Raw genomic sequence first — 18,761 nt, 5'->3', positions numbered from 1 at the left:
GAGAACAGCGTCCTCGTTAGAAATACAGAAGTTTCTAGCTGCTCCTGAGAGGCGTGCTTCAGTAAATATTTCGCTGATGTAAAATAACTCGAAGCAACCAATTCCGCTCATCACTGCGAGGGCCTTCTCATTTTCTACTTTGCTAATCGTGATTAGCTGTCACCTGTCAGTGACACAGAGATCCAGTGTGTTCACCTGGACACCTGCGTCATTCAAGTGCTGCAGCTCCATGGAAGCACCTTTGAAGAAACGGAAATAAGGCACAAATGGTGCTTTGTCATACAATAAAAGTATATAAAGACACAGAACGTATTTGGAAGTATGAAACTTACAAGCTTCAACAGCTTCATCAGGGTGTATTGTGCCAAGAACTTCAAGTGGCATGCTTGGTTCATCTTCACTTTAGAGGCTGGTACGAAAATAATGTGACTTAAGAGCAAGCAAGCACAGTTGTCCCGCTACGTGGCTGCATACACTGAGAATGCCTTTCTACTTGCAGCCAAATCAGGAGCTACCTAAAAACTAAACGCTATACTGTCGCAACAACAGCGGCAGGGGAGTTTGGGACAAATAGGTTGCCTCTCAAAACAAACAAATTGGTAAAAAAGTTATCTTTGTATCTTTTTCTATTGACTGAGGCATTCCAGAATACTGCTCTGAGTAATGCCTCTCTGGCAAGTAATAGCAAGTGCAATGAGAACACTCTGCTCGATGGGTTCCACTACAGCTCGTTGTAACGTTTATCTGGGTATCGCCACGTCAGAGATAAAAAAAATTAGACTACATACTTACTGCATGGTTCACTCTCTTCTAGCATGCTCGTAGACATTGCTTCACTGTTATTGGCTGACACGACTGAAAAAGATTTGACATTTTCAGTAACGATCATTTACTTTTTATGAGCACAGTGCGTTACAAATGAATATATTTTTGACAGTGAACACGAGCAAATGTGTACACGTGATAATCGTCGATTAATTCTGCCAATCTGGCATTCGCGAGCAACACATGAGGTAATTACTGTAAGGCAGCTGTTTAAATTACACTGCTCCGGCAGTCAATCGTTCAAGGCATTTACTAGAAATGCATCGTAGCACCAAATTACCAAATCTGAGATATTCGTGCTCGGATTGCAGTCATGGGTGTCGGCAGGGTTCTGTCTTGGGGCCGCAAGCCTGTGTTGTATCGCAGTAAATGGGGGGGGGGGGGGGTGAGCGATTGCTGGTGGGGCTTGAGGGGCAGGTGCTGGTGTGACTTGGGGCGCAAGTGCCGCCTTGTTGCACACCCCCTGCCGATGCCCATGATCGCAGTTTGTCCCATAATGTTGGTTCAGTGAGAACAATATTACGTCTTAGTTCATAATAATACCACACAGGGCCGTCACAGCGGCATAGCCAAGGGGTTGGGGGGGGGGTTCAACCCCCCCCTAAAATATTCAGTTTTGCTGGCGTATATATACACGCGCACATACAAACGCACGCACGAACATACATAAAGTATGGTTGAAACCCCCCCTCCCCACCAAAAAAAAAAAAATTTCTGGCTACGCCCCTGGGCCGTCGCATGGGTATTAGAATATAACAAATAGTTAATCGCGGACTATACCACTCACAGGGCCACAGAGATCAACGTGGCAAAGGCAAGCTGGGTCGAATTTCACGCCACGCAGCCTAACGAAAAGCTTAAAGAGCTCCGCTTTTAAAAAGTGTCTGCACTGCCTCAGGTGAAAATTTTAGAGAATGTGCACTGAACAGCGGCAACAGGTTTCGCTTATGAATTTATGATAAGTAGTCCGCTAGGCGCGCGCTTGGCTTATTAGGTAAAATACGTACGTACACTATCCAGAGGCAGCCGTAGTCTAATATATCCTGCGCCGCTCAGCTGAGCTCACGAGTCGCGCTTACCTACGAGGCGATTCGGAGGCCGCGTCGTTGGCTCCTTGTCTAGGGGCCTTCGCGGCAGGTTGTGGGACGGCACCGCACGTGGTGTAAGTCGTCTATGCTTATAGCCTGCGTGCAATAAACGGCTTAAGTATTAGCGAGGCGCTTAAACACGGTCACAAGCTTACCGAAGAGTGGCGCGTACGGTGGGTAGCAGCAGTCACTGTCCGCGAAGTGTTTGCTGCACACGGTCGATGAAGGCGTTGGGCGCTTTCCCATTCTGAGCTTAACGATCCACTCCTTCTTCAGCTTCGGATCCTTAGGGTAGTTATAAAAGCTAACGCCTCTTTCACGAGCGGACGAAGTTCACTGAGGCACAGAGCAGTACTTCACCATTGCGCAGCACTCGCCGCGGAGACAAGCGGCCGCAGTTCTAAAAAACAAAGAGCCGTAGTTCTAAACGAACGTTAAAAGCAGACCGACGGTTGTTCGAACAGCGTCAGTAGCCACCACACGCAAGACAACCAACTCAACTGCTTTTTTGTTGAGATTTACCACAGCGATGGTTGCAACACGGCGCTGGGCCTAGTAGCAGACGAAAGCGCGCGAATCCCCGCTCTGACGTCATACAGGCGCCGTTCGCAGCGCCGCCATCGGTCGCACACCAGGCGATATTATAAGAGAGTTTGCACAATGTATATTGATGTCTGGCAGCTATAGCACCGTTTAACGTGGATGCACCCACTTTGATGATTGGTGATACATCTCCATCCCAACGACTAACGTCCATGTTAAATGATTAAACAAACATACTTGCGGACAACCTTTCTTGGCAATGAATGGAAAGCTACGGGGGCGGAGCGTCTGCAATGTACTGCTACGCGAAGTAGTCCGGTTTGGCGCGCGTCTCGTAACGCCGTGGAAAGTGATGGCTAGCGTTGCATTTCGACGCAAACGCTGCTTAGCGTCTAAGGTACGGGTAAAAGGCGCGACTTTTTCACACACACAAAAAGGCAAAGTGACAACGTATCAAGTAAAACAAATACAAATATCTTGCATGTGTGCGCTGCGTTCCGGCTCAAAAAGCTACATATAAAAATGAAGGAGTATCTTATATAGCTCACGCACAAAATACGGACGCAATTGTGGGACGACATTCATTAGTGGTAGGATACGTGCATTGTGGCTCTGTAGCCTTCGCTTCATTGCCAAGAAAATTTGTCCGCGAGTATAGCTGTAGTAGTTAACGGTGAAAGCGTAATCAGAGAACGAGGTGTGATAGCCAGAAGAGAGTCGCATATTGAACGCAGAACTTGGTCGCCATCCTGCGGCCTGTTAAAATGTGATTAAAAACCACGGTAGGACTAGAGTGAAACGCAAAGCCCGTCGTGCCGCCCCGGTAGCCCGGCCGCGATTTTTCTCGGTGCGATCGCGTGAGCGGGGAACGCGGTGTTACAGCCAGGTGAGGCAGGCCCGCGTCGCAGAGCTATTTTTGGTTTGGATTAGCATGATGCTATGAGCGAGTCCGACGCTTTTACGACGCTTGGGCTAAGGTCGCCACCTCTCGGTGTGTTAAGGCATTGACGAAATTGAATTTGTATTCAAAACGCGCCGAATGGGACGGGCGTGTAACGCGTTGCAGGTGCTAATCGCGTGAGGCCACAGTATTGACGAATTACTTTACCGTTGCCAGAGGGCAACACCACCCCGCCGACCGGGAGAGTGGTAGATATAAAAGGAGCGTTTGTAAAGTCTCTAGAGTCTGTGACCGTGGCGCAGTGGATAGCGTGCCCGGCATGCGTTGTTGCGCACCGAGCGGTCGTGGGTTCGACGCCCGTTGACGGAACTTTTTTTCTTTGCCATCTGATCGTATAAATTTTTTCGACGTCATTTTTGTGACGGAAATACGTCACTGAAGTCTTGGTGGACCCCAGCACAAAACACTTTCGTGTTACAAAGCGAGGGGTGAGAGGGGTATACGTTTCTCTGAATGATTTTCAGTGGAAGCACGTGGCATTTTAACAATAGTAGGTTCCAAATTCCTAGAAGAGGGGCTTAACTATCGTTAGTTTTTGTTGCGTATGTACCATACCGAATAGATTCAAGAGCCCCCTTAGAAGCGTTAATACCCGCTGGTTGGAGTGTATTGAACTTGTGAATAAGGTATGACTGTATATTTTCTGTCTCTTGGGCAGTAACTAGTTACTAGTAACGCGTTACCGGTAACTAGTTGCTATTTGCAGTCACTTGCAGCTGTAACTAGTTACTTTTCATTTATAGGGACTTGTAACTGTAATACTGTTACTTCTTACACAGTAACTGTAACGGGAAATACCGTTACAATTGCTTCTGTTTCCATAAGAAATTATCCAACGGTAACACTCGACCTTGAACGTATTCCACTTTTCCTAACTTTCTTCTCGACTATTACCTCTCCATGCACCCTTTAACTTTCCACAAAAGGGATCCGCTCAAAATTTGGGAGCGGTGGTCGCTAAGAGGATTATCTTCCCTACGGAAGAACAAAGTATGAGCTTGACCTTTAACGAAACTACAAGTTGACTTGTAAATTACACATAAATCGATCATGTTGCAACTGAACAGCTTGCAAGTTGGGTGATGCCACGAGTGATCGAACGTGTCTATCCGGTCGATATTTTTGTTTTGCCTGGGTTTTTTATATGTTATGTGGGCACATTCGAAGTGCACGGAACCGAAAATGTTATTTCCATGAAATGTTCCCAGCGGGCCAAAAAAAAAAAAAAAAAACATTTGAAGGTGGCCGTGTGGGCGCCCAGTTTTACCTCACTGCAATATTTTCGGATTTCACGGCCGAATTTAACGCGAACTATAAACTCTGTGTCGAAAATATGTTCTGCTGGTTTTAATACGCATTACTGTGAATTACATCCATGCTTTTTTTAAGCCGTCCTCAAAAGGTAAGAAATGTGAAAAAATAGCAAACACGGCCCAAATAAAGAAACGTTTGCTACGTTTGATGCGCCTTGGCGCCTTTCCTATTTCACACACAAACTTGAAAACACTGTCAAATATAGAAAACAGCCTATGCAACATTCCTGCAAAAGATCGTTTTCCCATGAGCAGCGTAAAAGAAGAAAGAAATTGTTGAAAGAGCGAGTTTTTTTTTCAGAAATGCCAATTTTTAAAAAATAAAAAAATCTCCGGTCTCAGTTTTGACAATTTTTTTATCGAAGAGCGCTAATGTCAGTGAAAACACGGTCTTAATATCATATGTCCTCATGTGCTTTATTCACGAGATATAACGGGTCAAAATGACCCTTGCTCTGTGCACTCACTTCAGTGCGATTGGTGGTTGTTGTCAGCTTGCATTGTGCGTAAATCTACGGTTTTAATAATTTTGCTGCAGCAAAACCTTGCTGTGGTGTCTGGTCGTCAAGAAAAATGTATTCTCAGATTTTATTCGTGTCTGGCATGTGCGAAAGTGGGCTGCTGACGCCCTCTAAAGGGCTAACGTGTACTCAATGTGCAACCTTACAACCCGCCTACAAGCATCACAGGAAATATGGGCGCACCTGTTCAAGATAGTCCTGGTGTATCACATCACGGTTCTCATAGATGTAGACAGGTTTTCCTTTAGGCACGTAAAGCAATGCTAGCAGACCTCGCAGGTGTCCCAAGATCCTCAGCCTATAGACAACAAAAACAGCGGCGAAAAAAATTGACGCAGCGAAAATGTTTTCACAGCGAAAGCTGTTATGAGATCACAACAAGGGCCGTTTTTGGCGCCGATGTTGTCCGCTGCCGGTGTCCGTAACCCCTATCGCTCGAAATAAGAAAAGAAAGCGAAATAAGAACAAATTTCCAGGTTGGAACGAGGTTCGAGCCTGGACCCTCTGCGTGGGAGCCCAGTATCCTACCTCAGAGCCATGCCGGTGCTTGAAACTGCTTTGCGAAAAGACGCTATACAGCCTTCATGTCGGGAAGGAACCACATTAACATGTGTAAAGTAGTGTAGTAGAAGAGTAAAATAACAACCAAGCGTCACACAACACGAATTCTGTAAGGCGTAACACAATACGAATTACGCAACGAGTGGGTTGTTGAATGCTTCCAACCCATTACAAAGAGCTCTGCCATGATTCTTCATCGTCATCAACAACAGCATCAACAAAAGAGAGAGAGAGAGAGAGAGAGTTTTATTTATAGAAAGGCAGAGAGGTCGGCCTGAGCGATAGCATGCTCTAGCCTGCTACTGTACACCGGGGGTGGGGAAAGGGGAGAAATAAGAATGATGGATGACGATGGTAAGTAAGGGAGGTGAGTATGTACACTCTTATTCAAGTCCCTCATAACGTCCGGCACATAAGCGGCCCATTTTTATTCCACCACAAGGTACTCCATATAAGCGGCCCTTCAATCGCCATTAAGCGTGACAAATTCTGCGGTGACGGGCTGGGCCCGCTATATGCGGCCGCGAGCGGACGCAACGCTTATATGGAGCCCGGGGTTTATTGACGCGAAAATTTCTCGAGCGGACGCAACGCTTATACAGGGCCCGTGTTTTATGCGGGAAATTGAGATCGGCGCCGCGGCGAGAAGCGAGAGAGTGCCGAGCGAGCGTGCTCAAGGCTCGAATTCCACGTTGACGTCGTATAGTATTTCCTGTGTTGGCGCCGGATGCGGCCGGTGAACTCGAAATTCCCTGACCTTGGCAATCGTATCTGATTTCATGCGAAGCACGTGCGTTGGAAACGCAGCGGCCGTGCCGAGTTACGTCAGTCGCCTCTGCTGCTTCGTTCGCCTCGCACCGTTCTTGTTTTAAGTAAACAAGTTCGTATTGTAGACGTGCCTTTGGTTCTGTTTACTCGAGAATACGCAAAATTATCACGGAAACAACGCCCGCGACGTCTACAAACTCAACGTGCGAAGGAAGTTTTCACCTTTGATCGCGTTCTCTCCCTGCTCACGCTGCTGACTCTCTCCCATGCGTGTCGAGCGGTGTCCGTCTCTTTTGCGCCCGCTCCTTGCGTGGTCTCTCTGTTTTCGTTGAGTATTCGGTCCCGCGATCGTCTTGGCGTGCTTCAACGTTTCGGCAGTGCCGATCAGGCCCTGCTGTGTGGGATGTATACACCTCGACCGACGTCAAAGGCATTCAGAGAGGAGCGTGCAGTTATGACGGCACGTGTGAGTGCAAAGTGTGTCAGTGCGATGTGAGTGTGAGTGCATCAGATTGCTCGCGTACAGCCGCCAGCCAGGGGAACCAAGCGTGCCACATCAAGTTGCCTGGTGCTCCTATACTGCGGGCACTGCCCCGTGAACCATGCACGACTGGGTGAGTTTATTTCGATGCTCCCAATCTTGTGTTGTGCTGTTAGAAACAAAGCACCGCTCCTAACGAGTCTCTATAGATCTGTGAAAGGCGCATCGGAAGGAGCCGCTTGCTCGGACCTTTTCTTCGAAATGCATGAAGGTCGCAATCTGCGTTTAGGTACTGCAACAGATATAACTTAGATATTTGTTTCTGGTGGAGAGTTGATAAATTACAATTAAGTCTATAGCTAGCTCATTCCATTGAAGAATTTTCTTTCGCACGACAATTTTGTCACAATTATGCAGCGATTTTCGGCGCAGCATATGAAATTAAAAAAAAAAAGCTATTCTATGTCTGACCAGGCGACAAATACATATGTTTGTCAAGACCACGTTGAAAGGAGATATTCAGGGTAATTTTACGCCCAATTATGCTGTATGCAAACACAAAATACTTTAGAATACAAGAATGTGTTTCTGCAAAAGAGCTTTGATTTCAATGAAAGAAAGACAATATTCAATAAGCAGGTGGTTGCACCACTCTCAGATGTGTGCATTGACAGCCGAAAGGACCTGCAATGTTGTGATATTAGTCTATATACAACAGCACCATTCACTGCATGCATCTGTGTACACAAAGTGGGCCCTTTGAGTCTGCCAAAGTACTCTGACATTGACTTTGAATGTAATTTGTATCATTCACTCAACGAAAGATTATATGTCGAATTTCAGTATTAGAACATCCATGTAGATTGAAGTTTGTTTCCTTGGTGCTGCAAAGAATATTTATATTAGCCTATCTGTAGCCACCTTACATGCGTAGCCACCTTACATGCGTAGCCACCTTACATGATGATGGGAACTGCTGTGTATCCTAGTGTGGACATGGCCTTTAGTTTTTTCAATGCGGACTCTGTCGCTATGTCCACCTTGTTTGTAGCAGAGTTCCTTTTCAGCCATTAAATAGCGTCCAGTCAATTCCTTTGTTTAAAATAGTTTAAGGTAGTTCAAGTACATCTGTATGCACAAAGGCGTACACACATAAGCAATCACGTAAGTCAATGTAGGCAATCCATTCGGGCCTTTTTGATTGTCCTGTGGTTCTTCCATTTCCCAACAGAAACAGAAACCAGGTATTTCAAGGTATGCCCTGTGAGCGTGACACTACAGCACTCAAGTTTAGTGCAAAAGGACATGCCCAACACACATGCCATCTGTCACCACCTATGATATGTCACCACTGAGAGGTGGCTTCAGCCTACTATTGAAGCAAGCCAAGGCTCTGCTTTCCATAACTTATGGTCTCAGTACACTCATTTGGCTGCTGTTTTTACCCATTTTCATGGAACAGATATATGATATGAACATTGCGTGCGAAACACAAAGAAACGCTTGCTTATACACTTGTGAGATCTGACATTGTACCTGTGGCTGCTTTGAATGCATTAGCAAAATTTCAAGCAGTGGCACCTATAGCTGTCTATCGGAGTTGCTGAAACTGCTTTATTTACTATGGCATAAACCACGCCCATAAAAATCTCAATTTATGCACGGTTTTGCATATAAAGCTTGCAATATTTAGTGCTGGCATTCATCCATCCACTACCTCTGAATTGTTAGCTTTTTGTATAAAGATGTGCTGTGCAGAACATAAAACATATATTAGTTTTTATTACTTTTTTCCAGTATCTTGCAGATGTCCATGGGTTACCAGGGCCCATGATTGTTTGGAGCTCGGCAACAAAGCTTATTTTTTGTGCTGAGGACGAGCGATTTACCCTGAAAGATGACTGCACGCTTGAGAAGGCACTTTTCTTGTGTTTGACCGTACATTACATAAAGGATGTTACCTACCCGTCTGCTTTCGCCCAAACATTGGGACTAATTCAAAGTTTGCTCCACAAAGAAGAGAGTTTTCCACGTTGCTGGGCAAGCAGTAAACTGCTGAAGATTCTCGACAAGCTCAAGGACAACGCCTAACTTATGTTCTTTTTTGTGCAGCTTTATTTCGTTTGTGTGTTTTTTGTTACATTGTTAGGCTGGGTAGATAAGGCTGCTGGCTAGCTGAATTTTCACAAACTTTAGAGATATTTAAGTTCGTTTTATGTCCACGCACTTTTCAATGCTCTTTCTCTTGAGGATACCTGAGTAGCAGGTACACTAGCATTGGAATCTGTGGCAGACATAATGTGCAATAATAACTGTATGTGTGTGTGTGTATGTGTGCGTTCATATATGCACATTCATTGTTCATTTTGTAGTCTTCCTCGAAGTATAACATACACAGTCATCATATTATTTCTGATGCATTTACTATGAAAAGTGCTATTTATTAGGGCATTATATTAGCATATCACTTGTCGTTCATGCATATCTGATGCCCATGCTTTGAAATTTTATTAGCCACTACCTACAGAAAAGCTGCGTCCTCAAACTTCAGGCCTACTAATATAGAGGGTATCTAGTTTAGTCATACATTTGTGATAAATCATAGTACCTACGTGCACTACACAGCTCATGATATAGAACAAAATTTTTTTCCCTGTGTATTCTACTCATATATTGCAAATTAAGTGCCAGAAACAGGCAGGAAGTACACCTCAAGCCCTTCGTCTGTTTCCAAGGCTACATATATGACGTCGATCAAGGCCCACTTACTTTCAATCAGGGGCGTAGCCAGAAATGTTTTTCGGGGGGGGGGGGGGTTCAACCATACTTTATGTATGCTCGTGCGTGTGTATGTATGTGTGCGTGCCTATGTATGCAATCAAAATTGAAAAATCTCGGGGGGGGGGTTGAACCCCCCGAGCCCCCCCCCCTTGGCTACGCCCCTGCTTTCAATGCTTCTTTGTTACTCTAGTCAATTCTGTGTTATCTTATTGTGTTTAAGTAAAGTTATTATAATTGAAGGCATTTAGGTAGCTCCTGCAATTTATGTGGTGCAATTTTCTATGTATGTATTGACCTGCACTCTGCAAGAAAGTAGAGTTTTTTCTACGTATAGGCGTGCTGAAACTCAAGCTAGGTCATTATCAATTCTAGTCAGATGAGAAGGCCTGAAACCCATAAGCATATAAAAACAACAATCATTCGGTTCAGTTATTTGATCACCTCTTTCGCAGTTGTTTTTTTTTACTTTGTTTCTGTAAAAGTGTAAGATTCACTTATTAGTTTACAAACGCTGTATTGGTGTATACATTGTTGCTCAGTTTTGTTTGTAATTGAAAATAAAATGTCAAACTACAAAAGTGTGCACTGTGTGTTCAGGCTTACTGACTGTGCAAATAGAGGTAAGTCATGCTGTTTGGAAAAAAAAAACTAGTTAAGTTATGCAAAATATTTATAGCTGTTACTGTCTAGAGAAGGACACAGGTGACTTGTGAGATCACAGGGCCAGTGATAAGATGCATGATTAAAGCATTGCAGAATGCATCAATCCATGCATGCAGATGATGGTACCGAGAGTCGCATAGCAATTGTGGTCATTACTGATGGAGAAACTGGTTAGGAATTTCAATTGAAGAGTTTTGAATGCATAAACTATATGTCAGAATGATACATCCATTACAATGCTGCATTACTGAACTTGTAAGACTGTTCATAAAGAAAATTTTTACTGATAACCGATAGGCCACTGACTGCTTTTGGGACACAACTGCAAGGAAAGTGCACACATTCAAGGCCAAATTGCTAAGTACCTTGCTAGAAAATAACAAGTCGACTGCCCCCTTATTTGTTTTGAAAGGATAAGTTCATGAGATTCAGTTAGCTTAATCTGATACAATAACAGCTTTGAAAACCACTTCAGAGAAAGTACTGCCGAGATCCTTTAGGGGGCCATTTGTTCACAGGTGCTGAAGTGGAATACGTGGAGGTTGAGAATTGAGCAATAAGGAATATGGCATATATTTTAGGGTGATTTTATTATTACATTGATTATTTAGTTGACACAATGCCCTATTACTCCAACAATAGAGCATATAGGTGAAGAACCCTTACGATGCATCCTATTGTATATGTATTGACGCATGTGCTCTGCAGGCGAGAAAGACAATGGGGACATCAGTGAACATCAACATCTAGTGGGTCTTCGGGATTTTGCCGAAGACATCATGTTTGTCATTCATGGTGAATCGGTAGTGCAGCCACACACGGACATAGGAAAGAAGGTACACAACACAGTGCTGTGTTTCGTGTACCTTTCCTCTGTCCGTGTATGGCTGTGCTGCCGATTCATCATGAAGGACAACCAACTAGCCCAAGTTTCAGTCTAGTTAGACATGTTTGTGCCTGCTATTTTTTTTGTGTCAACAAACTGTCCTCCTACTCTTGTAGAACTTCTCACTGTCTTGTGTTTGCGTTGTACCGTGACAATATTCTCTATTTTTTCTCTCATGGCTTTGCATCTCATTGTTCTGCTCAGTGTGCAACTGCGCAGCAGCATAACATATTCCTTCATTCAATTAATGCACTAAATACTGGCATGGGTACTCGAAGAAATGGCACAAAATGTAACAACAATTAGCGGTGCGAGATGAAACACCTAAATGCCACAGTTCTACAGTAATGGGTAAAAGGAAGGGCTTGGAGAGAGAGAGAGAGAGAGAGTTAATAAAACGAGAGAAAGGCACGGAGGTTAACCAGAATTGTAGCATCCGGTTTGCTACCCTACACTAAGGGAACAGAAGATCATGGAAATAAGGGACCCATGCATACATAATTAAGTACCAGTCGGGCACAGTGATGGATTTGGACTCAATGCCTGACTAACTTATTGTAAAGAAATGTCTCAACAGTGCAAGGGAAAGGCCATGTTTTGAAATGGTGCCAGAAAAAGAACAAATACAATTCAGGTCTCAACATTTAGTGAAGGACAAATCTAGTACATTATGCGAATACCCTTTATGTCCGACAGATGTTGTGCCGTGGTAAGTGCCACGGAAGAGGGCTGCATGTAAAGGATAATATAGAATTGATCGCTGGGCAAGTTGGTAAACCATGACTACAAAGAACTGCGCGAAATAAACTGGCACAAGGAAGACGCTTGTCCATGCGTCTCCTTGTGTCAGTTTATTTAGTGCAGTTCTTCGTATCAAAGAATAACAGCTGCACATTAGACATGTGTATGTCTGCATGCTTTTGTGAGCCACCGCTATATGAGCTGCTAAATCTGAAAAAAAGCAGCAACGCTTGAACTTGAACTACTACAAAATGTTTTTGTGTAGACCTGGTCTTGGTACTGGCAATAAATCTTGAATTCTCAAGCACAGTTTGTATTAGCTGCTGTACTAGCCAAAGCTAAGGATGTTGCATGACAGTTGATATTTAAGTAAAAGTGCACACAAAGCTACATGGTATGGAGCAGGGGCTTAGCCAGGGTGATTTTTCGGGTGATGGAGGGGTTCAACCCCCCCCCCACACACACACACAAAAATTTTCAATTTTGCTTGCGTATATACACACGCACGCACACAAACACATGCACGAACATACATAAAGTATGGTTGAACCCTCCTCCCCCCGAAAAAAATTTCTGGCTATGCCCCTGTTATGGAACATAAGGGAGGTTGACTGGGATGCGTGAAGCTCAACATTTATGGGTGTGCTATTTGTGTGAAAGCGTGCTTTTTATTTGCAGCTGTTACTTGCAATTATGACACGTATTGAGTATAAGAATTGTTCCTCTATATGGACTATTTAGTATTATACGTTTACATGTCGCGTCCCGTGATCCGAATCAAGCAGGATGCTACTGACTGCACATTTTTAAGACGGGGGATTATTAATTCCTAGAAGTCAAGATTACTGCCCTAGTTTAGCCACTTTTAGCATTTTGCTAGTTTATACATTAAAGCGTCGTTACGCTCAAAGCATACTCGAGTGGATCACGTGAAGTAATACTGGCCCTTGTCGCCCAGATTACATCTCGTAGCCAAGGAAGTAATCACTTTCACTCGTCGACAACGGGTGGAATACGAAAACAACCTTCAACCTGCCATGTTCCCCAACACAGGGCCTCCACCAGATCACTCTTCGGCGCTGATATGCGGTCAACTGAGACATGTTGTAGAGCTTAACGTTCATGAACCTTCAAGGTGCGAAACAAGTGCATATTTAATTTGGGGTTGTTATTTAGATTTAACAGCACCCATTAAATATTAGAATGTTTCAAGTTAATCTTTGCATTATTCAGTATAATTGTTCACATGATCCTTCTGAATCCTTCAGGCCACTTCTGACTTTTGAAGAAATAGCATGGCTTTATCCTTGAAAGCTGGATCATATTGTGACTTCATTCGATTTCAAGCATTGCTAGCTTCTTTTGATGAGACGCTTGGCAGGAAACAAATGTTATAACGGGTGATGCAAGCGATTTTATGCGCGGTCTTTCCGCGCCAGTCATGCACTACGTTTCATCGTTTGTGGAAGCCAAGGGGAGCATCACTTCCAACTGTCAACAACGAACGAACCACGAGAACGAACAACCTCAGACCCGCCATCCTCCCCAGCATGACAATTCCACGGCATCGCTCGTCGGCGCCGTCAGCCTCGAGCTCGGGTGACTGCATTCTTTTTCTGCGAAGGCTCGTTGTTCTTTCGACTCAACAACAACGTTTACTTATCGCCTATACTATACTCGGGGAGAAATGAGCGCGCCCGTTCTGAAAGCTGGTCCGTCGCCCCGTACGCGCTGCACTACACCAAACCCATATGTTGCGCGAATAAGCGATTATGTGTTTTAATCCGATTCCCTGAGATGAACCTCTGCACAATACTGTCCGTATAAACGCACCGACATCAACACGATGCCCGCGAAGGACGTGGGAGACTACTTCGCCGAGTGGAGATGAGATCAGCTGACTTCCACCGCCTGTACTGCGTCAAACATCGCAGAATACTTTTCTTTGGCGGCTGGTTGCACGTCAGGGCACGTTTGGCTGCTGTATGATGCCGGCAAATGGATATGCACTCGGAAACGCGTCGTTCATGGTTCACCTCTGTCTTCGTGCAGGATGCGCAAGCCGTCGGACGAGAAACATAATTCCACACACAAACTGACTGTGACTGCCCGCGAGGGTTCACTTAAGGTCGTGTACACGTATACACGCGCATTATACGCGAACGATGCATCTCACATATGCAAAATTATAGCGTTGTAACCGATCATAAAATCGTCCAAGATAACGTGAAGTGCATATATAAAGCCGCGTAAGTCCGCCCAGATCGTGTGGTGCGGTGGCGTAGTGGTTACAGTGTCTGCTTGTCACGCGGTTGGCCTGGGTTCAAATCCCCGTGGTGGAGTGTGTGTGTCGATACTTGGTTTATGACTCTGTGCAGTGTTCTTGTGATGTGTAAATGCATATTCATGAGTTGGAAGGCTGAAAAGAACAAAACAAAATAAAGAGCAACACTCCAGGACCAACTACAATATAGCAGAATTTCTTTTTTTTCTAGAAATTTGCGAAAAGTACCACATATATTTCGACCGCATATTGAACCGTATATAAGCCGGACAGATTTGACCTGAAATACCGCTTAACCAAATCGACGGTATGCGTTACTTTAAGCGGTCACTTTTAAACGGCCTTCTGGCAACGAGATGGCCTCGGATATGGAAGAGCCGCATAAACTTAGGCCGCATAAGAAAGATCCGCTTAGCCAGATGCCGCATGAAGAAGGGCCGCATAAGAGAGCCGTATAAGTAGGCCGCTTAGAGAGCCATTTATAAGCGTCGAAAATTTGACCTACTTTCCGCCTTATATGCGTTGTTTTAAGCGGTCGTTTGCTGAGAGTACAGTCCCGTCTAGGTGGCGCAGTACTATAGCCGCGCATCCAGTCCAGTGGCTTGTAGGAAAGCTGCGTCCGCTCTTATGACCACAGTTGTGCTGTTGGCGTCAGGCCAAGGGCCCAACACAACCTCATTATTTAATTGCCTATTATGCACTCCTTCAGTTGAGGAAATCAGTTTCTGTCGTTCGCGCGCGTATGCTGGGCAGGTACAAAATATATGCTGAAGTGTTTCCGGCACTTGACGGTGATCACAGTTGGGACCGGTGTCACTGCAGCCGATGATATGTGCATAACGTCTTGTGAAGGCCACACCAAGACGAATCCGGTGAATCATACTTGTGTTGTGTCGTTTTAATTTACGAGGCATACAGAACATCATTTCGGGGTCCCATTTGTGTAATCGCCGGTGTCGTCACTCCGGTTTGGTCCAGTGCTCAAGTGTGAGGTTACGCATTACGTACCGAAGCAGGGCGTTCGTGTCTGGCCGTGAAAACACAATGCGCACTTGAGGGCCACTGGTCAATGCTCCTTTAGCTTCGGCGTCTGCGTCTTCGTTTCCCATTATGCCGCAGTGGGCAGGAATCCATTGGAAGGTGATGAGGTGGCCATTTGTTGAAGCAACGTGAAGAAGCTCCATAATTTCTATGGCTAAAATATAGTATGGACCTTGTCTCATGACGCAAATAATGGTTTGCAAAGTGGGTTTTGCATCGCAGAATGTCGTCCATGTACGAGGTTGCTCTCCAGAAATGAATCTTATTGCCTCCCGGATAGTAACAAGCTCTGCGGCAGTTGATGTGGTCTTGTGGTCTATTTTGTACGGTCGAGCTATAACCATTTGCGGGATGACAAAGGCTGCAGCAGAAGTACATAGCAGAAGTACATCGGTGTACACGTGCACGCGTATGCCGCCGTACACTGTATAAATGTGATGTAGGGTCAGTTGTTTGAGGCCAATTGGTGAAACTAGGGACTTCTTCGTAATCGCAGGAATCACAAGGCTAACAGGCGGTTTAGGCAAGACCCATGGAGGTGTTCCAGGAAATCTCGGGGAAGAAAACCTTAATGGTAGAATGTTTTCATGCCGTGATATTGCTCTTGAAAAACTGCAGTTCAGGTGGGTGGCGCGGAGTGCTGATAGCGGGTACTGCCTGTGTCAACAAAGTGCACATAATGCCCTAGAGGTGCTTAGCGGGTTACACGGTTCTCCGCAGAATTACGAAAAATTGCATAGTGGCTGCTTCCCTACTTCACGAAAATTGTGATTATTTATAGCGTAGTGGGTTCCTCGCAAGTGCACTTCTATATGATTGCCAAGGAAGCCAATAAGGCTCCCATGATCCATTTCCTGAGGGTCTCAATAAAGTTAATTGTCTCACTCTCTCTTTCTAAAGTTAATATACGTTATAAAGCGTGGTGGGAGAGTTAAATAAGGAACGGGCGTCACACAATGCGAATTATGTAACTAATGGGTCGTTTAAAGCTTCCAACCCATTACAAAGGACTAAGCCATAATTCTTCATCGTCATCGAGCGTCGCATCAACAAAGTGCACATAATGCCTTACAAAGGGAACCTCGCTTCTTCGCAGAATGACGAATAATGTCGTGGTGGGTGCTTCCCACCTTCACAAATATTATGATTTGTGGCGTAGTGGGTACGTTGCTAGTGTTATTGTATTAGAACCCACAAGAGAGTTTATAACGGGCTCTAGAAATGCCGCTCTTTCAGCTTTCGCTGTGACTGTGCTGCGCTTTCCGCGCAGGCCTGGCGATTTTTCTGAGCAATCTTCTTTTCGTGAACGTGTAAATAATCGGCACAGAATACCCTGACCGAGCCATGCGCCGCGCGCATCACGTGTAGTGAACAGCTAGACAAAGTGGAAGCGTTTATACTCAACAGCGCCGCACACATTCTCTCACTTTAGCGCTGCTGTCATGAATAAGTTTACAGAAGTGCCCACGGTTTTACATATTATGACAAAGGTTGTCTAAACGCTTTGTGCTGCGATAATTAATTTTTTTGGGCACCACTGTGCTGTTCTCGGCGTGGTAAAGCACTTTAGTAAAACGCCGAGAAAACATCATAAATTGGGCAGCTTCGGCCACTTACAACACCTCCTAGACAGCTTTTCAGGCCTGCGCCCTGCGATCTGACGTCATTTCCGGCCGGCCGACACTCGGGGAAGCCGCAGCGGCAGCGAGCGCAGCACGGGTCGGTTCAGTCACGTTTGTCGTTTACCGCTGTTGTTTTGCTGCAATTTCATTTCCGTGCGTGATGTTCTAGTGATAGGACAATGCCTAATAAGTGTTCTGTGCCGGGATGTACCGGAAACTACAGGACGGGAAAGAGGATAGAAGTGTTTTCCTTCCCTAAAGACGGCGACGCTCTCAACAAGTGGCTACGCGCCATTGCTAGGAAGGATTTCGTGCCCACGTCGTGCACTAAGGTAAGGATTTGTGATGTTCTTGTCCCAGATCCTCGCTGATTGTACAGGTAGAAGCAATATGATATGAAATATGGGACCGTGTAGCGGCTGTTCCTTGCTAAGCGCTGACACAGAGTCGATGAGAATCGGCCACAAAATCACGTTCGTAGCAAGGATGGCCGGCGACTCTTTCTTCACACATAGTCGCCTGGGGGTCGTCCGTGGGAGCGCACTTAGTTCTTTTAAAAAGTGTCTTCTCAGATGTTCATCAAACGTTTGTTCGTTTGTGCAGGTGTGCGCGGATCATTTCGACGCTCCATGCATCGAGCGGACGACATCGTACACGGATCCAAGGACAGGAAGAGTTATCGAAGTCGCACTGCCAGTACCGCGGTTACGTCCTGGATCTGTGCCAACGGTATTTCCCGGCTGCCCGTCCTACCTTTCAGTATCAGACCACAACACGAGAGAAACACCTGATGCCAAGAGGAGCCGAAAAGAAGCTTCCCAACTCGCCCATGCTGTTGAAGAATCACTGGCGTCATACGAAGCGGAACAGGAAAGAGACCGTTTTTCGTCCCTCGAACAACTAAAGGCTCGCCTGCAAGTAGTCTCAGTGTCGCCAAAGTGGACTGTGATTCATAAAGAAGAGTGCTCGATGTTTTTCAACATCATCGACTATCGTGAACCTTGGTTGAATGCGTCATTGACAGTGGTTGAAAACCTCGAAGTCATTGCCTGCTGTCAAGGATCACAAATCAAGAACCTTGGTAGCGCTGTTGTTCCTGACTCAGCTCAGAAAGTAAGTTCCTTGTTGGAAATTTTGAACAACCTTTGCATGCTGTCTGAGGAGCGCTGCAGTTGTCGTCACCAGTCGCTTGCAATACAATACCTTCTCGACAAATTGGAAGGTAGCATTACTGAAGACAAGAAAGAGGTGGTAAAGTTCATGAAGGAGCAGCTGCTATTGCTTTCTGCAAAGCGTATTCAGTACAGAGCACATGTAATGGTGTTTGCATGCATCTTGCATACAGTATCACCACATGCGTACAAGTTTCTAAGAAGAACGAGTGTACTAACCTTGCCGCATCCAAGCACTATTAGAAATGTGTGCTCGTCTATTCAAATGTGCCCACAAATCGATTCATCTGATGCCACTTTCCTTCAGTATGCTTCCCAGAGATTCAAACATCTGCAGCCACATGAACACACTGTGACGCTGATGCTTCACGAGATTCATATCAAGCCTTGTTTAGATTACAACGGTGGGAACATATGTGGTCCAGCAGTCAATTCGAATGAAGTAGCCACGTCGGTGCATGTATTTATGATACAAAGTCTACTGAGCTCGTTCAAGGAGGTGGCGCACAT

The 18,761-nt window shown here is 45.2% G+C and overlaps 1 protein-coding gene across 1 annotated transcript; it reads left to right on the top strand.

Moving 5' to 3' along the window:
• Window positions 1–17,253: 17,253 nt before the first annotated feature.
• On the top strand, window positions 17,254–18,451 carry LOC119383705 (THAP domain-containing protein 1-like). Its single transcript, XM_037651976.2, has 3 exons — window positions 17,254–17,411; window positions 17,683–18,330; window positions 18,425–18,451. The coding sequence occupies exons 1-3, from the start codon at window positions 17,259–17,261 to the stop codon at window positions 18,449–18,451; spliced, it is 828 nt and encodes a 275-aa protein (XP_037507904.1). The 5' UTR covers window positions 17,254–17,258.
• The last annotated feature ends 310 nt before the right edge of the window (window positions 18,452–18,761 follow it).

Source organism: Rhipicephalus sanguineus, chromosome 1, assembly GCF_013339695.2.
Source record: "Rhipicephalus sanguineus isolate Rsan-2018 chromosome 1, BIME_Rsan_1.4, whole genome shotgun sequence".
Taxonomy (NCBI): Eukaryota; Metazoa; Arthropoda; class Arachnida; order Ixodida; family Ixodidae; genus Rhipicephalus; species Rhipicephalus sanguineus.
This window is presented reverse-complemented; position numbering and strand designations above follow the sequence as displayed.

What these genes read in the sequence shown, in the direction of transcription:
- LOC119383705 (XM_037651976.2), top strand. Translation starts at nt 17,259, where the DNA reads ATGCCTAATAAGTGTTCTGTGCCGGGATGTACCGGAAACTACAGGACG. An exon ending in TGCCCACGTCGTGCACTAAG is followed by an intron (nt 17,412 to 17,682) that starts GTAAGGATTTGT and finishes TCGTTTGTGCAG; the next exon opens with GTGTGCGCGGATCATTTCGA. An exon ending in CTGAAGACAAGAAAGAGGTG is followed by an intron (nt 18,331 to 18,424) that starts GTAAAGTTCATG and finishes TCTTGCATACAG; the next exon opens with TATCACCACATGCGTACAAG.